Source organism: Grammomys surdaster, unplaced genomic scaffold, assembly GCF_004785775.1.
Source record: "Grammomys surdaster isolate TR1022 unplaced genomic scaffold, NIH_TR_1.0 364, whole genome shotgun sequence".
Lineage (NCBI taxonomy): Eukaryota > Metazoa > Chordata > Mammalia > Rodentia > Muridae > Grammomys > Grammomys surdaster.
Window position 1 is genome coordinate 2162358 of NW_021604783.1, and position 19810 is coordinate 2182167.

General features: G+C 47.2%; 1 protein-coding gene across 4 annotated transcripts in view; it reads left to right on the plus strand.

The window, feature by feature from the left end:
* Positions 1-19810, plus strand: part of Pik3r6 (phosphoinositide-3-kinase regulatory subunit 6) — a 52064-nt gene that overhangs the window by 18825 nt on the left and 13429 nt on the right. For 2 of the 4 annotated variants that reach the window (XM_028780201.1, XM_028780204.1), the window contains exons 2-14: positions 39-135; positions 5168-5251; positions 5893-5984; positions 6618-6686; positions 8034-8166; positions 8324-8393; positions 9430-9613; positions 10758-10920; positions 11807-11893; positions 12922-13336; positions 13631-13721; positions 15272-15394; positions 18897-19007. In XM_028780201.1, the coding sequence (XP_028636034.1) occupies positions 123-135; positions 5168-5251; positions 5893-5984; positions 6618-6686; positions 8034-8166; positions 8324-8393; positions 9430-9613; positions 10758-10920; positions 11807-11893; positions 12922-13336; positions 13631-13721; positions 15272-15394; positions 18897-19007 (1635 nt within the window). In that variant the 5' untranslated portion in view covers positions 39-122. Of the gene's footprint in view, positions 1-38; positions 136-5163; positions 5252-5892; positions 5985-6617; positions 6687-7992; positions 8167-8323; positions 8394-9429; positions 9614-10757; positions 10921-11806; positions 11894-12921; positions 13337-13630; positions 13722-15271; positions 15395-18896; positions 19008-19810 lie in introns of those variants that run through there. The other 2 variants (XM_028780202.1, XM_028780205.1) reach the window with 2 other exon arrangements.

Sequence of the window (19810 nt, forward strand, 5' to 3'; positions counted from 1 at the left end):
TTCCTGTGCACACTAACAGGCTGCCTCTTATTTTGCAGAACAATCTCTGTGTAGAAACCACCACTCAGGTTTCCACTCTGCTGCTTGAGACAACCACATCCTCCCCTTACAGGACAGGCTCCATGGAGAGCTCAGGTCAGTGTGTGGGGTTGGGGGAAGGTGTGTCCAGGCCTGGCTGCTCAGTGAGGAAATATTTTGTACATCTATGAATCAGTCAAGGGATGCTGGCTGATGTAACAAGTGACCCCAAATATCAGAATAGCACAGAGATACGTCATATTTAATCACAGTCCAATCTGGGCTCTAAGCAGTCTTCTGGGATCTGTGGATTTCATGTTGTGGCACCATCATCCAAGGCCACTGTTCAGTGGGGACAGTATGGGTACAATGTATGAAATGCTAGACTCAGCCCTGCAAATGACAGGCTTCACTTCTATCACATTCCATCAGTCAGAATTTGTTGCACTGCTCTTTTCTAACCGCAAGGGAATCTGGGAAATGTAGTCTTCCTGTCTACTTTGCTTTGAAGAACCTTTAGCATTGCCTTGAAATGTTAATAATACCTAATTGTACCAGGTGGTGATAGTGCACATCTTTATTCCCAGCACTTGGGAAGAAGATCTCTGTGAGTTTGAGTCTAGCCTGATGTACAGAGTGACTTTCAGGACAGCAAAGGCTACACAGAGAAACTGTGTCTTGAAAAATCCAAAATAATAATAATAATAATAATAATAATAAAATGTATACTTGTAATATCCAGCAACATCAAGATCAAGATCAGGGATGTATTCTTCCCCTGCGGAGCTGGGCTTACAAGGCCTGGACACTGGGAAAAGGCAGTGATGATCCTTCTAATTGACTGGTCCTGAAGTAGTTGACCAGGCTTGTATGGCCTAAAAGAAGAGGGAGGCTTCTTTGCAGGACATTCCTGTGCTCTGGGCATAGTTGGTTCAGGAGGTTTATATGTGGCTTCCAAAGGCACAGTGCTTGGTGCTCAGGTCCTTTTTCCCTGTGTCTCCATGACACTTTTTCTCTCCTGGTTTTGAGCAGTCTCGCCTCCTTGACTGAGAATATTACCTTTCATTCCATCTCTTTTTGGACAACCCAGGTCAGCTCAGTTAGATAACTGGGGTCTCTATAGTCAGGCAAGGAATGAAAACCAGTGAAGACAGGAAATGTGGGTTGGGCAAAGGTAGAGAAGCCATGCCGCATCCTGGGTCAGCTGTTTCCCAGTGCCCGCCCATCATCTCACATCAGAAAGACTCAGGGAAGAGTTCATGGATTTTTCAGACTTGTAAGAGATGCCAGGTATATACATTTTTATACAAACTTCCTGATTCCTAATTCAGTTTTCAGAAAATACTACACAAGCCTGAGCAGACCATGTCAGCAAGCCAGCAGAGGGCCAAAGCATGAGTCTGTTCCAGCTTTCAAAAACAGCATTTGTTTGTGATTGTCTCCAGGACCTACTGGCAACTTCTCTTTTTCTCTGAAATATGGGGGATGAGGGGGGGCAGGCAGAGACAGATCAGAATTATCACTGGTTTAAATCTTTTCATGTAGTCAAAGGACAAAGGGGGAAAGGAAGGAAGGGAAGAACGAAGGGAGGGAGAAAGGGAGGGGGATAACAAAAGAAGGACTAAAAGTTCAAGGGAGAGAAGTCAAGAGGGAGCCATGGAAAGAAAGAACACAGCAGGGAGGGAGGGAGAAGAGAGGAGAAGGAAGAAAGGAGAAGCGAAGATGAAAGGACATAAAGAAGGGAGGGGAGGGAGAAAGACAAGCAATTAATTTACTAATAACTCACTTTGCATGTTCTTCATTAAATCTTCATGCAAGGTGGAGATGTTAGCTGAGAGGGCAGGTTGGAACAATAGTCACAGCAGACTGAATGACTTCCTGGCTAATTTGAAGAGACGGGGCCCTGTTCAGCAGAGTGTCTAGATGGGTAGACACGGCTGTCACGTTCTGTGAACCTTCAGGTTGGAGGAAGCTGGGAATTAGGCCTGGACAGTGACAAGGGCCTCACAGGGATAAGTGAGAGTTGAGAGGAAAGTGGGAGCTTCAGAGTTGGCAATTATGCTCTGGAGAATGTGTCCACCTCATAGCCAGTTAGTGGGGCTGCCTGATGAGCACCAGAACACAGGATGCCTGAGCCCTAATGGTTTAACTGGAGCTACCATCTGTGGTGTTTGCATATGTAGCCTCTATCCTTCTAAAGGAGTTAGGTATAGATTTAATAAAACACAAAGCAGAGACAGCAAAGAGGAAGCAGGAAGTGAGGTCCCAGCCCCTTGACCCTGGGCTGATTTTGGGGCTAGACTCTAACTCAGCTGCGACTTTCTTGGCAGCCAAGTCAAAAAGGGAAGCCCTGAGGTGTGTGGTTTGTGTTGTCTGGTGAAGACAAATTATTTGTGTATAGAAACACTCTTGGTTGGAGTTTACTGCAAGGGAAATCTGTCCTTGTGGGGAGCACTCCCCAGACTTCCCATCCTTGTCTAGATCCTCCAAGAAGTGGACACAAAGATGTGTAAGGATTTGCTCAAGGAAACACCTGTGAGACAGACAGGAGGCAGAGAACAGGAAGAAGGCTTGCTGGGGGATGGTGCACGAGTGTGTGTGTGTGTGTGTGTGTGTGTGTGTGTGTGTGTATGAGTGCATGAATGCATATGTGTGTCTTAGGTGGAGAGGAATCCAGAGAACAGTTCCACAGTGCAGTACTGCTGGTGAAACCTAGAGTCAAAATTAGGCATCAAAGTAGGTCTTCCTGGGAGCGGCACTGAAAAGCACTGGTGTGCTCTGTACTCGGTGCCGGCAAGCCCAGAGCTTCACAGCAAGAGCAGGGAGACGCACTCTCCAGGCTGCCTTACTTCACTTACGGATTCATCATCTTCACTATTTTGCCATGTCAACACACCCTCATTAAGGAAAAAAGATTTACCCTGACACTTGTCAAAATGGCAAGGAGTGCTTTATTCACGACTGGCAGTGGAGAGAAAGTACAGAAAGACACCTGGGATTCGCAGCCAAGGAGCAAAGTGAGGACTGAGTTCGTGGAAACGTGTGAGACTTAGCAAGGTTCTTGCCCAAGGCAGACCAAAGGTATCAAGGAGCATATAAGGGCGGGGGTTCTCTCTGAGCTGAGTTGCCAACCTTCTTGATGAAACTGAGATGAACAAGCCAGAGTCAGGACAGAAGCCAAGGTGGAGGCCCAGAAGAAAAGAGGCCTAGGGAACCCTGAGACTGAGTGGCGCAATGTCACTAACACCATCTGGGACAGTGTAAGTAAAGCAACGTCACTGTCACTATCAAGAACAGTATTTATATGATTTTTTTAAAAGCAGAGTTAATATTTAATAAAGATATTTTATAGCAATCTACAAGAAAGTGGCACTCAGAAAGAAAGACAAGACACCCCCTGGAGCATGGGGATGAGATTCTTCAAAACAGCCCCACTCCACTGTCTTTGCCATAGCTGAATATAGAGTTTTGGTAGCTTTGAAGCCATTATCTTTATATTGACTAAGAAACCTGGACTCAATCACCAGGTGGGTCCTGGGGAGCTCCTGAAGGGCTACAGTTAGTACAATCAACCAACAAGATCACTCTCTGGGTCACAGGGATTAGGACTCTTCACCTGTAAACAAAGTTAATAGTCTTATTTGAGACTCTCAGACTACATCTGAAGAAGGGAGTACAGCTCACCCAAGGTCAAATATATCCAGGTCCTAAGCCTGGGCCATTGCTGTTTAACAGAAAATATCTGTATAAGAAAGAAATGTCAGTGTGTGCGGACAGCCTTTCTGTTGACAGTACAGCTGTTGACAGTAGATTCTTGCTTCTCAGCTCCTAGTAGAGTTCGGGTTGAGGGCTCCTCCCCCTCACATCACCATCATTTTCTCTGTCTTTCTATTATGTCTCATTTCCCTCCCTCAGACTTTGATCCCCCAATTGTAAGAGTTACTTAAGGGTCATAGATGCCCCCCAACGTGTCTTCTATGACTTGTCCATGCTGAACAAGGATGTAGACCCATCTAGGTACCAAAAGTCTCAACCCAAGAGAGACGGCTGAGTAGATAGCTTGAAGGCCTGGTGACCTGAGTTCATCTCCAGAAGCCGTGATAGAAAAGAGCAGACTCCTGAAGGTTATCTTCTGACTCACATGCCCACCATGGCACACATGTGCCTACACTTATACACATACATAGGTATACACATGCACCCATACACACAGTAATAAAATAAAATCACACATTGAGGAAAGAAATTATGTCTTAACCTGTCTTATGTGACTAATGTAAGGGAACATGAGAGAATCTGGGGTTGGAGGCTGGCAGGTCATCATTTAAAGGGAATCTGGATTGTGGACATTATCATTTGTTGGAACTATATCTCCAACAACACTTCAGGGGAATCCTGGGTGAGTCACAGGAATAAGGTGGGAATGATAAAGCAGGATACTCAACTACTCCTCCGGCCTCCATACATATGTGCATGGGTGCACACACCTGAACACACATTTACGTACATACATGTGCATGTTCCCACATACATATACATGTATCCACATGTATATGACCACATACTTATATACATATGCCCGCATACTTGAACACTCATACACATGCATATTCACACACACCAATTTTTTAAAAGTTATTAGAACACAAGCACTGCTATACTGAGATAGTTTAGCTGGTAAACAAGATGGCTGCTAATGAATAATGGATAAGTAGGTGGTATACTACATGGATATGCTGGAAAGAAAGACATTTCAGGTCTCGGGCCATATGGAGGAGGATGGTGTGAGATTTTACCATGCTCCTCTGAACAACGAACAACTTAAAATGCACACATTAATTTATTTCTAGAATTTCCATTTAATATGTTAAAAACCATAGTTGGTGATGGATTGTTGAAACCACAAAAAGTGAAGTCTCAGGTAAGAGGGGATTGGATTGCCATATCTCTACACTTTGGGAAGTTCTGGTTTTACAAAGAACACAGAAATACTATCTTCCAGCTCAGAGCAATGTGTGGGCTGCCAATTCTTGATGAATTGCTACCGGGCACCTTGCAGGATTTGCGGAAAGGCTAAGACTATTCTCCAGAGAATAAAGTGTGGGGCTGAGCAGCACAGCTCCTGACCTCGAGGTTCCCTCACTTTCAGATGTGGAGCTGGACTTCCAGAGGAGTGTACAGGCTGTGCTGCGAGAGCTCAACACCCCAAACCCAGCCCTCCAGGGTAATCAGGGTAAGAGCTGGAGCAAGAAGCAACCACTCCCCACCTCATCCCAGACTTCCAGCTCTGCCTCAGACATTCCAGAAAGAGCCCAGCCTAGACTTCTTGGGTGAGAGGTTTCCAGCCTAGCTGTCTGCTTGCAGACTTGGAAGGCTTCTCTGCTTCCTGGTTCAACCCTCCTGGATCAAATGTTACGACCATAGTTGGTGGTGGGTAATTGAAGCTGCAACAAAGTGAAGTCTCAGGTAGAGGAAGACTGGGCTGCCATATTGCAGACAGTAATGGGTCTCTGTTACCTTCTTTCCTGGTTACCTTCTTCTCTTCCAAACAAAACTCTCTTCTAGGACCTAGGATCATTCAGAAGGTGGCTGGGGCACTGGGCATGCACATATTACTGCTCCATGCTCCACACATACACCTCTGTCCCCTCTTGTTTCTAGCCTAGGAGCTCACTGCCTAGAAAGAGCTACAGGTCAGGTGGCCATGGGAGAGAGCTCACCACAAGCATCTGGGATCAGCTCTTACTACAGGGTCAGATGTAGCTGGCCAGTCACACTCTAGGACTCAGGGATCAGGGTCCTGCTCAGAGGAACGGCCTCTAAGATCCTCTGGTCTCACCCAGCCATGATGGGCCTCTCTTTCTCCTGGCCCAGGCATGTGGAGATGGTCTCTGCACAAGAAAGTGGAGAGAAATCCAGGAAAGAGCTCCGTTCTGGTCCGAATTCTGCTCAGAGAGCTGGAGAAGGTTGGTGCTCAAGCCTGAGGAAGGCAGCAGGGGTGGAGTGAGGAAAGGAGCCCCTCAGGTTGGGGTTCCACCTGTGTAGACCTGTGCTCCCAAACTTGGGTTGTTTGTGAGCCATATACTTCATTTCCTTCATTGATTTTTATCTCCACATATTTTCTATTCATCCACTCCCATTGTTTCTTAAGTTAGCATACTTCAAAAAGAAAGTCCATAATATAGCCATAAGTGGAAAACCCTCATCGCTGGGTAGAAATATATACCTTGTATATATGTGTGCAACCATTAAGGTTTATCTGTGCCACCTGAAGTTACCCACGTCCTGCATGCTGCTGCTTGGGAAACACTGCTCCAAGTTGACAATTAGCTTTGGCTCCTGTGTGGAGTCTATGCAGCTTCTCTATCCTAACCGCTTCCACAAGCATTCCTATGTCTGTCCCGCCCCTCACAGAGGGCTCCCACATCCTTGTTTCTCCCTACCCTACTCCCCTCCTAACCTCTCCACAGCAGGCCACTCCCCTTAACATAATATATTGCTGTCCTTCACCTCATCTCCCATCACCCCAAGCCTAACCACGTTCTGTAGCTAGGATGTGGTGCTCCCTGGAGCACCTAGCCCAGCACGATGTTTTCCAGGCAGAAAGCGAGGACGTGCGCCGTGTCATCATACCCTTGCTGCTCACTCTAATGTCCGTGCTTACTAAGGTGAGAGGGGTTGGGGTGGCCAAAGTGACTCTCATGAGGCTGGGGACTGTCAGGGGGAAAAGTCACAATTCTCAAAGGGAATAAGAGGCCATTCATTCTATAATCAAATATGAGTGACTGGGGTTGGAGAGGTGGCTCAGTGGGTAAGAGGACTCAGGTTCAATTCCCAGCACTCACATGATAGAAACTTGAAGTCACAAGGCCCCACTCGATCTCCCTAGTTGGCACCTAATCTCCGCTAGGGTGAGCCTGGTCTTGCCTCCCATACACTAAGTGCTTTCCTTTCTACTGAGAGGTAAAATTGGACAAGCAATGGAGGAGCTGAGACTGTGGAGAGCGGACAGAGAGCCTTTGATAGTGGGAGGGCCTTCGGGTCGTTCATTTGTGCATCGTCATTATGAGTAACGAGCTCCTCTTTCTGTAATAACACATTCAAGAGACTGGAGAACGCAAAGCCATTTTTAATACTCTGTTCTGCATATCAGGACTCCAGCATAGAGAAAAGGCCAAAATGGCTGGCATGGCATTTTGGTGCATGACAGAGGTTTTTAAAGTCCCCAGTCTTGAGAAACCCCTGCTCTCTTTTCCCCATAGAGTTACAACCTTCACACTCCTCTAGCATAGTCATTGGTTCAAGATGCAAAGCCTTATCTAATGACTATGGGGGACTTGAAACTGCTTCCTTTTCCAACTCTGTGAGTTCTGAGACAAGCTAGAGGAGGGAGGGGCCTACTGCCTTCTGCTTGTCTGTGACTCTTTGGTGAGCTCTAAATGCAGACCGTACTAAAAATGGACCAGAAAGGTTGATTTCTTACAATTGGTGATCTCTACATACAGGTGGGATATAATAAAAACAATGTTTTACACTCTTGGTTAAAGGACTTGGTGGTGGGCTGTGAGGAGTCACTGTAGCGTCTGAGGTGAGGGTGGGGCTGGGCTCTGGCAAAGGAATCAAGCACAGTGAGGAAGAAGGCAGAGGGGAGGAAAGGAAGCCTTTGAGCATTGTGGGATACCCTATGCCTGTGAAATTCATGGAGGTACAGAGACTTGGGAAGTGACTCTAAGTTTTCCAGCCTGGAGATGCTCAGAAATCCTCTGCATAGCTCCAGCATCGAGGCCGGGAGAGAACTGATCTGTGGAGGATGCAGGGAAGGAGTTGTCTTGCTGAGGTGGAGAGTAGTGTGGGAGGTCTCTCAAATGCTAGGAGGAGAGCCTGAAAACAGAGGATGTGGAGAGCACAGAGCCAGTCTGCCCATCAGTCTCAACTCTCCTCCTTCTGCACCTACTCTAATCCACTCTACCCTAGACCCTTCGAGACCTAGAGCATCAACCCCTCCCTCCCACCAGGCCACAGGCATCACGGAAGATCTATACCATAGAGCTTACACCTTCTGCACCAGGCTGCTGACCCTGCCGGCCCCCTACTCTACAGTCGCCTTGGACTGTGCCATAAGGCTGAAAACAGAGATGGCTGTCCCAGGTGAGAGCTACTGGGCATTCTGGGCCGCCCATGTTGCAATATCAGGCTGTTTTCTCCAGGATGCCAAAGCACTCAATACTTTTACCTCCTTCCAGAAAGGGTGGAGAATTGGAGTGAGAGTCCCAGAGGCTGGCTCACTGATGTGGTTTGTTTACAGGTACGCTGTACCAGCGGACTGTCATTGCTGAGCAGAACCTGATAAGTGAACTATATCCTTACCAGGAGAGGTAAGAGGCCTGGCAGTGGTTGCTGCCCTCTGCTCGCTCAAGGTGTTGGGTGCCGGGCAACTGTTCACTGACAGGAAGACAAAAGAGGAGGCTAGATAAAGAGCATCACTTAACACAGCTTCCACACTGGCCCAGCAATGGCATTCACTTCCAGTTCTAAGGGTGGTAGTTATATTGTCTTCTTAGCCTTTCCTCTTTTGCTGGGTGCAGATTGACTCTGTCCCTGTGCAGAAGGATCATGTGGCCTAGGGCAACACTGTTGTTCCATTCTTGTGCCCCACCTCCGCCTTGCTTTGTGCCACAGAGAAGCCATACCTAGCCAACCCAGGCAGCAAGAGATAGCTTCAGAATGCCCACATTGTAGAGACTGAACCCTGGTGCCTTTCCTCTATGAGTTCTCAGCTCTGAGATAAAGTTTGGAAGAACAGTAAGCATGGGGACAGGGGAGTGCCTCTCTCTGCTGCAGGCACGTTTGTGGACTTAGCACTGAGTGGCACCGTGTAGTTTTGAGACTTGGGAGCTGCGTTCAGGAAGATGCTAAGGAAAGGGGCACCCGGAGAGTAAGTGCTGGAGGAGAGGGCAGGCACAGCACCCTGAGTCAGTTTTCTGGTGTGTTCAGAGTGATGAGCAAAGATGGAGTCTATGTGGGTCTGGAGCTCCAGTACCAGAAGGGGGCGTGGTTAAGGTCTCCCCAGAGTCTAATGAGCACTGAGCCAGGATGCTGAGGACCAGGAAGCAGGACTTCACTAGATGCAGGACGGAGCCTGCTTCCCCGCATGGAACCAGTAGACTGGTTGAGGGGCACTATAGTTGATCCTCTGAAAGGGCTGTGCATCCTGCCTGCTGTGTCCATGATTCTTCTACTTGCTGTCCCACCTATAGGTTTTTGAACTTGAAGCTTATCTTTTTAGGGGAATTAACCACTAGAAAATGCTTTTGTTATTAAAGGCATTAGGTAACCTGGGTGAGGGAGGTACAAAGGTTTTGGAACAGCCAGCCAGCCACTCCATTCCATTCTTGCCCCCCTCCCTCCCAGAGTGTTTCTGTTTGTGGACCCTGAGCTGGTTTCTGCCTCCGTGTGCAGTGCCCTGCTGCTGGAGATTGAGGCGGCCCAAGAGCAGCAGACACCCGAGGCCTGCATGCGCCACGTGGTCTCCCATGCCTTGCAGGCAGCTCTGGGAGAAGCCTGTCACACAGGTGCTCTGAACAGGAAGCTGCAGGTAATTAACACCACAGCCTGGGCAGCCAGCATACACACTGCCTGTACTCTTCCTGCTTCTGGTCCACAGCACCCTTTCCATGACAAGTCTACAGTTTGTACATGTTTATTAAAGGAAATGTGAAGATACAGATGAACTGCTGAGAGCAAAAAAAAAAAAATCACTCATACATCTCTACTTAGAAATAACAGAAATGAACATTCAGTATATTTCTTTAATAATGATGCTATCAGTGATCAATAGCCAGTTTATTGACTGTTGTTCCAGACACTGTGCTAAATTGATCACATTTTGAAGTTCTTCCCCCAGCACTATGAAATGCAGCTGCCATCTGCCCTTATAGATGGGACACTAAGGCACAGGAAAACCCATCGCCTACTCAGGCTCACACAGACGCAAGGAGACTGAGCTAGGATTTGAATCCCATGTCAAGCTTATGCCTTCTGGCTCGCACCCTGACTTTTCTGAACACATGGAGCTATCAAACTCCGCAACTGCTTTATACAATGTGTATTTCCCCATGACACTGGAAACATGGTCTGTGCAAACATTTTCCTCGGGAAGCATGTACTTCTCTGGGCTGCACAGTATGTGTGTGCATGTGGGCAATTCTTACACTGACTTGTTTGCTAGCTTTTCTCTCTGATTCAGTCTCAGTCCAAAAAATCCTTCTGGCTGAGAGTCAGCACCAGAGGCTGAACATCTTGGGAATGGGGAAACAGGAGGACCGGTGCCATTAGGAGTGACATTCTCTTGATAACAGGGAATGCTGGGCAAGTCTAGATAGGATACATGCAGAAGATAGAGAGGCTTGTCTGGGTGGGAGGGGTTAGACCTGCTGCAGTGCAGGAACCAGGCACCCAGAGTGAGAGTTCAGTTGTCCCCTGCTTGCTTTGATTCAGGAAGTGGGGAGGATGTCAGTCAGGCTTTTTTTTTTCTCAGCCCATTCGTTATTCAAACCCATCCCCTGCTTTGCCCATCAAAATACATAGGAACATTGCTCTTCTGTTCTTGTTTTCCATCCTGAGGCTGGTGTCATGCTGGACTGTTGGTGGCCCTACCCAATTTAGCATAGGAGTGCAGAAGGTGGTTTGGTGGATAGGACAGGTGGGTAGACCTCAGACTGTGACGTCCCTTCTCTCAGGCCAGCTCCCGTCGCACCCTGGAATACTATTTCCACTCCGTTGTGGCTGCTATAGAGCAGGTGGCTAGTGAGGACAGTCCCAGCCGGCTGGGACACCTGGAGAAGATGGAAGAGATTTACTGCTCGCTACTAGGGCCTGCGACCACAAGAAGGCGCTGCGTCGGTAAGCGGGGAGCAAGGGGGTGGGGGAGTGGGGGGCGCTATGGCTGCTGGAGATTTGCCGAGAGATTGCCGACCACAGGGGGCGCCAAAAAGCTAGGCTAGACAGAATGAGGTTTCCGAAGGAGCGGACCCCTCAGAAGCCCTGGGGACTGAGAGGAGACTATCGGACTTGGCAGGCCGGGGACTAAGCAAGAGGTTAATACAATCACGATAGCCCACAGCTGCAAAGCTCCGGCTTTATCCCATTAATATGCTAAGCATTTAACACATATTCAAATCTATGCCATATGTCTACTCAAATAATTTGTAAAGTTAGGAGGTAGAAATTATTATCGCCCCCATTTTACAGAGATTTAGAAACTGATTTAGAAAGAGATTAGAAAATCATGCAGACTGTCACTCAGCGAGTGTCAGAGCCAGTATTTGAATCTTGTTCTGGACATGGTAACCGACAGATTTGATTCCTAGAACACCTCCACAGAGGGTAGGAAGTAGCTGCTGTTGGCATTACTTATCTCTTGGGGTTGATTTGTACCCTGCGACCTTTTTTCTGTTTGAATATTGGTAAAGGTGTGCCACATCCCGACAGGGGCAACTGTCACGAGTGGGCACCAACAATCCAGAATGTATGTGTCCTGCCTGCAGGACATGGAACATGTCGGCCTGAGTGTGTCAGAACATAGGGTCACTGACTGCAGGGGAAAATGGGCTAGAAACCACAGCAGAGGTCAGTGTACCAAGCACACTAAAGCTTGAACTTGGCAGCCCAGGCTGGACAAAGTGAGCAGGATAGCCCTATTTAGACCCCACCCTCTCAGTCTCCCTGGTCTTTTATTTTGCCTATAAACCTCCTCACCACAGTCCCCACAGCCTGTTCCTTTCTTCAGGTGACCGTCTCCAAGACCGACTGCCAAGCACCCCCCTGCCCAGCCCCTACATCACCTTCCACCTGTGGACCGACCAGGAGCAGCTCTGTACGTGCCGGAGCCTCTGAGCTCCTGTAGAAATGGCTGAGGACCGTGGTGTATGTCTGTGTGTGTTCACGTGTCTGTGCTCCTGTCTGTGTTCAGGTTTTGTTCTCTGTGGTTTGGTCCACATGTCTGGACAAAACTGCAAATCTTCTCCGGGTTGGATTAGCCCAGCGCATTAGCCCTTGGTCTCTTGTAACCATGTTAATGCCATCAATGTCCCCAAAAGGGAGGCAAGCAGAACCCATCACGGTACCCAAATCAAGAAGGACCTTCCAGGGCAAACATCTCCCTCTACTATTGTGTCCTGCTCTACTTCTCTCGACTCTTCTAGCGAGTGAGGACAAGGACTCCAATTGTGGTAGAGAGAATTGAACGGGAGTACTGGGTTCAAGTCTTGACACTTCCCCTTTGCACATTGGGTCATGGCAGATGCTGTCTCTCTCTGAACCTGAAAGTGAGCTGGGAAACCTGCCAGTCTTCCCTGGAAAGGCGGCCTGCTATCTGTGTCCCCTGCTATCTGCAAGCTTCCCTACAGGAAGTGGGGTGTTGGGAGGGACACAGGGTCAGCTAAATGTGGGAGGTGCTGGGCTAAGCATCATCATCTTTAGTACTGGAGTTCTCAGGGATTTTAATATGTTTACCGATTGGCTGGATGTGGAGGGGCACACCTTTAATCCCTGTACTCAGGAGTCAGTGGCAGGCAGATCTCTGTGAGTTCAAGGCCAGCCTGATATACATGGTGAGTTCTAGGATTGCCAGGACTACATAGAGAGATCCTGTCTCAAAAAAATAAATAAATAAAAATAAAAATAAACAAAAACAAAAGAAAAAGAAGAAATATATTTACAGGATGGCCTCAATGAGGGGAAACAGGAATGCACAGGACTTTGGACCATTGTTGACTACAGGCCCATGGGCCTTCTGTTCAGGCGGACAGTGTTTGAGAAACAGGGGTCTTGGATTTCTGGGGATCTATCCTCTCAAATTCGGGTGTCTTTGCCATCCTCATGCTCCCTGTTCTCCTGCCTCAGGGAAGGAACTGGTACTCTTCCTCCGCCCACGCTCCCAGCTGCATCTCAGCGCTGACCTGGACGCCTTGGATCTACAAGGATTTCGGATAGACCGGAACTTGGCCCGGGTGTCCACCGACAGTGGTATTGAGCGGGACCTTCCTTTGGGGAGCGATGAGCTCCCGGACCCCAGCAGCTCTGAGATGGAGCGGGCTGCACTTCAACGCAAGGGCGGCATCAAGAAGCGTCTGTGGCCCCCTGACTTCTTCATGCCTGGCAGCTGGGACGGGTCCCCAGGGTTGCATCGGAGGACTGGCAGGCCTAGTGGGGACGGGGAGCTGCTACCTGGTGTCTCCAGGGTGCATACCGCCCGAGTGCTCGTGCTGGGGGATGACAGGATGTTAGGGCGCTTGGCCCAGGCTTACTACAGACTCAGGTAGGACCCTAAGGAGGGACTGTGGTATGGGTGGTTCTGGAATGGGCTGGTAAAGGATCCAAATGGATATTAGAGGGACAGGAGAAAAGGCCCAGGAGAGTAAGGAAAGACACTGCAGAGTATCCCCAGTGTGCAGCCATCAGCTTGACAGGAAATGACAACTGGTAAACAGAGGCTCAGAAAGATAGTATAAATTGCCCAAAGTCAGTACATGATAAATGGCAAAGCCAAGACTATTTGATGCCAACACCCAGCCCTCAGCTCTTACCTACCTACCTTGCTGTCTGTTGCTAGGAAACGGGAGACCAAGAAGTTCTGCCTCACTCCTAGACTCAGCCTACAGCTCTACTACATCCCTGTGCTGGCGCCTCAGGTGACTGGACAGGTGAGGACCGGAGCCAGGGAACTATGGAAAAGGAGTGAGGGGTCAAGAACAGAGGTGTCACCAGAGAAGAGCGAGAGAACTGGGGACCCACTGGCAGCCTGGCTCCCAGTCTCAGGGACCAGAACCATTGCCTTAGACTACAGAGTTGAGAGAAAATTGAGGTGTCTTCCAGATCAGAAGCCAGGACTCAGATTTTGCCACAGTAGCCTCTGACTCAGTAAACGGAAGCATTTCCCCGTCGGGGTTCTCCAGTCAGTGAAACCAGACCTTGACCACACCAGAGAGGAGATTAAGGATGAGCCAGCGTGGAGCAGTGTTAGTGAGTTTATTAAGTAGAGATGAGAAAGCACATGCTTCAAGAGAGAGAAAGAGAGACACACACAGAGAGACAGAGACACAGAGAGACAGAGACAGCACAGAGACACAGTGAGACACAGAGAGACAGAGACATAGACATATATAGACACACACAGGGCAAAGAGAGAGAGAGAGAGAGAGAGAGAGAGAGAGAGAGAGAGAGAGAGAGAGAGAGAGAGACACACTAAGGAAAAAGATGCCATTCACCCAAGGCTTTGCAAGAGCATCACCCTGCCCTACTTTAACCATGCCTACAGTCAAAATTTTGCTATCTTGCTCAAAGGATGTAGTTCACAACCAACTTAAAACATGAAACAAAAAATTATGTCATGTTTTAAAAAAAAACTGAGTGGTTTTACTTTTCCTGAAGAATACCCTCTAGTAACTGAGACTCTGCATTGAAAGAGGTGGTCAACACAGGTGCAGACACAGTAAAACTCAAGGCCACACATTTTGGCCCTAAGGAAGCATGGTCCATTTGTTGTTTTAATATTTGGGGTTTTTTTTTGTTTTGTTTTTGTTATATTGATACAGGGTTTCTCTATGAATCTCTGGCTGTCCTGAAACTCACTGTGTAGACCAGGCTGGCCTCAAACTCAGAGATTCCCCCTGCCTCTGCTTTCCAAGTGCTGGGATTAAAGGCATACACCACCACTGCCTGACATGTTTTAACATTTTTGTTTGAGATATTTTTTAGAAAAGGGAATATTATCTCGTTAGGTTATCTTCACAGTGGAGGTTGTCAGCTGTACTGAAATCCTTTGACTTTGCCTCCTCTGCCCTTTCCCTGCACAGGAGAGAAAGTCTGAGGCAGAAGACTAGAGTTCATTGTTCATTAGTGTTGGTGGAGTGTGTGTGTGTGTGTGTGTGTGTGTGTGTGTGTGTGTGTGTATGTGAAGCCACGCTTATCCTTACCTAGATCAGGAATACCCAAGCAATACTTCTCTCTGCCCTGTAGAGGTTAACAGTGTTTTTCAGTGTCACAGACAAGTGACCCTCAGCAAAAGGCCTTCCACTTCACTTGAGTTTATGATACAGAACACCAATGTGTCTTCACACAGTATAGAAACTGAGCCCAAGTGTTAAACGACTTGACCACAGTCACCAAACACTGGGCATTGGTATCTGGGGCACTCAGACTGGGAAGGAGGGCCCGGCACATGTGTCTATCCCCTTATTCTCTGAATCCCTAGGATCCAGAAACATCCAGAAAACCTGAGCTGGGGGAGCTGGCTTCCTTCCTGGGTCGAGTTGACCCATGGTACGAAAGCACTGTCAACACCCTGTGTCCAGCCATCCTCAAGCTGGCAGAGATGGTAGGAGCAGCAAAGAGGGAAGGAAAGGGAGGAGGGAGGGGAAGAGGGAAGGGAGGAGGGAGGGGAAGACGGAAGGGAGGAGGGAGGGGAGGAAAATGGGAGGAGGGAGGGGAGGAGAGAGAGGGAAGGACAGATGGTTGGAGAAATGTGAGTGGCATGAATGAAGACATTTTTAAAAGTTCAGATGGAGAAGGTGGTGGAATCTGGAAGAGAGCCCCAACTAGATACTGTGTTTGACCCCTGACCTCGGAGTCAGTCCCATGGGATTTGTTCATTTAGTTTTCAAAATGTAGGTGCCATTGTCACCATATCTATGTCTCCATTTTACAGGCCAGGTAGCTAAAGCACAAAAAGGTTAGGTAACTTGCTCAAGCAGCAAAATAAATTGTGACACATTGTCCCCTGTCTTTGGAACCAGGCAGGCTGTCTGCAGACTGCATCATCTGCCATTGCTTAATCATGATTGACAGGGCAGGATAGACAGGGCGGGGCGGGCAGGACTGCTGTGAGAGGGTCATTAGCTGTTCACGTTTATTAAAGCAGCTTGCTGCCAGAAATGCTGCACAGGTTTTAGTTTTTACACTTTGACATTTGTCCATCAGGTTTTTTTACTTAGAGTTTAATGTTTTCTGCTGTTAGATATAGAACTTTTTATTCTTTATGATTTCTGCCTTTAAAAGCTTTTTTTTTAAAAAAAAAAAATTCTCTCGTTTTACCTTTACATGGCTTCTGGGCATTGAACTTGAGTCTTCAGGCATGTACAAAATACTTTGCTCTGAGCCATCCCTCCAGCTCCAAGAGTCTTGCCTCTTAAGGCCTGAGATCACAATACTCAAACACCTTTACAGCCTGGATTTTTACATTTAAATAATTATTCCCTGCAAAAATAGTTTTAGTCCTTCATTTTAGGTGTGTGTGCAGTCTGGCTTTTTCCAAAGGTTTAGCCAGTTATCCCAAAGCTGTTGGTTATATAAACCCTCCTGCCTCAGGACTCGATAGTCTGCTTGTACCCCTGACTCCATTCTTATGTCTGTGTGAGGCTCTTTTTGGGAGCCTGTGTTTTTATGGATCTAGGCATTTCTGTACAAATCAATATGAGTCTGTCTTTACACCAGGAAGGGTAGGTCTACAACGTTGCTTTTCTTTTATAGAAAATTTCAGAATATATTCATTTACCTTTACTGATAAACTTTAGGGTTTGCGTGTTATTTTAAATTTTTATTTATTTATATTAAATGCTTATTTTATTTTATTCATTTTGTGCGCGTGTGCATGCACACATGTATGCAGGTGCTTGTGGAAGCCAGAAAAGGGCATTAGGTCCCTTGGAGTTAAAATTATAGCTGGTTGTGAGCTTCCCAACAGAGATACTGGGGACCTAACTCAGGTTCTCCAAAAGAAACAGCAAGTGCACTTAACCACTGAGCCATCTCACCAGACTCAATTTTTAAAAACAATCTATTGAGACTTTGATTTAAAGAGAGAATCAGCCTCTTTCATATATTAACCCTCTTTGGGACATAATATAATTTAATAAGTGCCTTATGGCTTATGCAATGGGGACTGCAGTCTTTCCTATATGGCTTCTACCCATTTCTTGTTGGCTTCATTCTTACCGTCTACTAGTGTACCTCTTGTCACAGTGAGTCCATGTTTCTCTCATTCTAATTAGAAAGAATGTATTGCCCATAGAACAGGAAGCTACCGATTTATACATTTTATTTATCAAATTACTCATTTGTCTCTTAAAAACTTAAAGTTTGAAAACATAGCACAAGGCATACGCATTTGATTTTTGACTGGCTGCTGAGCTAAGGTCTCCAATGTGTGTCTTACCTGCCTGGTTGGGACATCATCTTACATGTTTTATGCACACAAAGATGTCTGGCTGTGTGTGTGCATATTTTCTGAATAGCACATAAAGATGTTTTCACACACACATAAAAGACTGTTTAGCAGGGTATTAAAATACATTTCCTCTTGAAAGTCGGGAGTTTATGAGAGACAGTCCATTGGCTCTTCTGTTTTGCAGGTAGCTTTTCTTCCAACCATTACACATCAAAGATTTTGCTTCATTTCTCTACTCTCTCTTATAATTAATCATTTGTATGATTACTTTGTATGATCCTTTCCAAAAGCAGATCATGTGAAGGGCCTGGAGACTCTGTGAGCAATAATGTGTTGTCAGAATGCTGTATTAGCACCATGATTTGGGAGGAGATTGAGACGGGGTTTCTCTATGTGGCCCTGGCTGTCCTGGAACTCACTCTGTAGACCAGGCTGGTCTTGAACTCACAGAGATCCACCTGCCTCTGCCTCCCAAGCAATGGGATTAAAGGCGTGCGCCACCTCGCCTGGCTGAGCATGATTTTTTTTTAACATGATCTTTTTTAAGGGAATACTTCAATGAACCAGACGTGAAAGTCAGTGGGGGTTTTGAGTTAGATACACAATGCTTAAGACAAATCGGAGCCAACTCTGGTGTCACAGCTTGAGCGTCCAAAGCTTGAAACGCTCTGGTACCCACAAAATGTTGGGGACTACCATGACACCTCAATCGGAAAATTCCATACCTGTCTGCACGTGACAGGTCAAAGGCAAGACATAGGCACATCGAAAATGTGTGAAATTCTCTTCAGGCTAAGAGGAAGACGTGCCTGTGAGACAAAATGAACTACACTTGAGTCCCATGGCCAAGATCATCTACACATAAATGCTCTATTATCCAAAGGGGGAAAAACCTTGGAACTGAAAACACCCCTGTGGTCCCAAGCATTGCTGGTAGTCAGCCTGTATTCCAGTCTCCTCAGATGTTCCACTCTGTGAAGATCATTCGCTTTACTGTCACAGGGCTAAGGGAGCCACAGAAGACAAGGGGCTGAGCCCATTCCCAACAACCTGTAAATATTACTGGTTTGTTTATTTTGAGACAAAGTCTCACTGTGTAACTGAACTCAAGAAATTCTTTTGCCTCGGCCACCCAAGGAGCAGGGATTACAGGCACATGCCATCACACTTAGTTTATTAGTGAGTTTATTGATAGTTTCAAAGGTGGCCAGAGCTGAAAGGGACATCATCTGGTCAGGTAGTTCAACCTCTTATTTCTCCCTTGAAGATTATTCAGGCCTCTGAAAGTTTGAATAATGTTTGCCCCGGGCTTCCAGATAGTGAGTAACCAATTGGAGCCTAGAAAGATACAAGCTTTCATCACAGTCACACTTCAAGCAGCTAGCATAGTGTCTCGCAGCTCAGTAAGTCTGAGTAAGTCTGTGTGAATGAAATTAACTAGGTTCCCTGAGAAGATGGAGTCTTGTTAGTAGTTTGTGTTTTGGTCAGAAGTAAAACCCAGGTGGTGGGGAAGGCTTGGAGCACATGAAGGATTGGCCAGACTTGGGCACCACAGGGAGCGTAGGAGGTTTTGGAGTTTCTCACTGAAAATGGTGCCTCCCCTAGCAGCCTGGAGGTGGGTGGCTGCTGAAGACACTGCCCCTGTTCCTCACAGCCTCCCTGCTTCGACACATCCAGGACCGTGGACCCCTTCATCCTGGATGTCATCACTTACTATGTTCGCATGGGCACCCAACCCATCTATTTCCAGCTCTACAAGGTTAAGGTAGGTTTCCCCCTGTGGTTCCCAGGGTACCATGCGAGCCTGCAGTACCCTGTTAACACACCACATAAACCCTCTGGCTCTGGGGAGATACTGGTCACTTGGCTGCAAGTCAGTGGTTGCTCTTTGTCTTTGTAGTGTCTGGACAAAACAGTTCATTCCTAACTTTGAAGACCTCAGATTCAGGCAGGTTGGGAGTCAGGGGTAGGCTGTTCTGAACAGGCTTCAATCCTCTGGTTACAAATTCCCAAGGCCGTTTTTTCTCTCTTCAGCCTCTTGGAGACCTTCAGACCCCCGTATTGACTCATCTCCGTCCTTCCCTCTCATATCAGCCCCTTTACTTCCCTGCCAGGTGGTTCTTTATTGGAACTCTCCTGCTGCCTTGTTTGCTTCTCTGAATGTCCTGTCTATACCCAGAATGCATCATGTCCATTCCGATCCTCACAGGGCCTCTCCTGGTACACACGAACCTCCTCCAGTTCAGTACAAATTCCTCCATCTAGGCCTTTGACCGGAATGATGCCCCTTCTCCTGGACCTTCTCTCTTAGCCATACAGTTTTACCTGACTCCGTCATTTACACTTGGTCACCTAAACTCAGAACAATGATGTTCTGAACAGTGAAACTTCGGTCTGTTTTCCCATTTAGGGCATTGATAACATTGAACTTTCTCCAGGTCTCAATTTTCTCTCCTACTGTGTTTCAATCTCCATGCCTTTGATGGCATTAAATAGTGGAAGAGAATTTAGCTTTCAGATTTTTCCTTCAGCTCCCAAAATGAGCCATATCTTATCAGTCGATGCTGG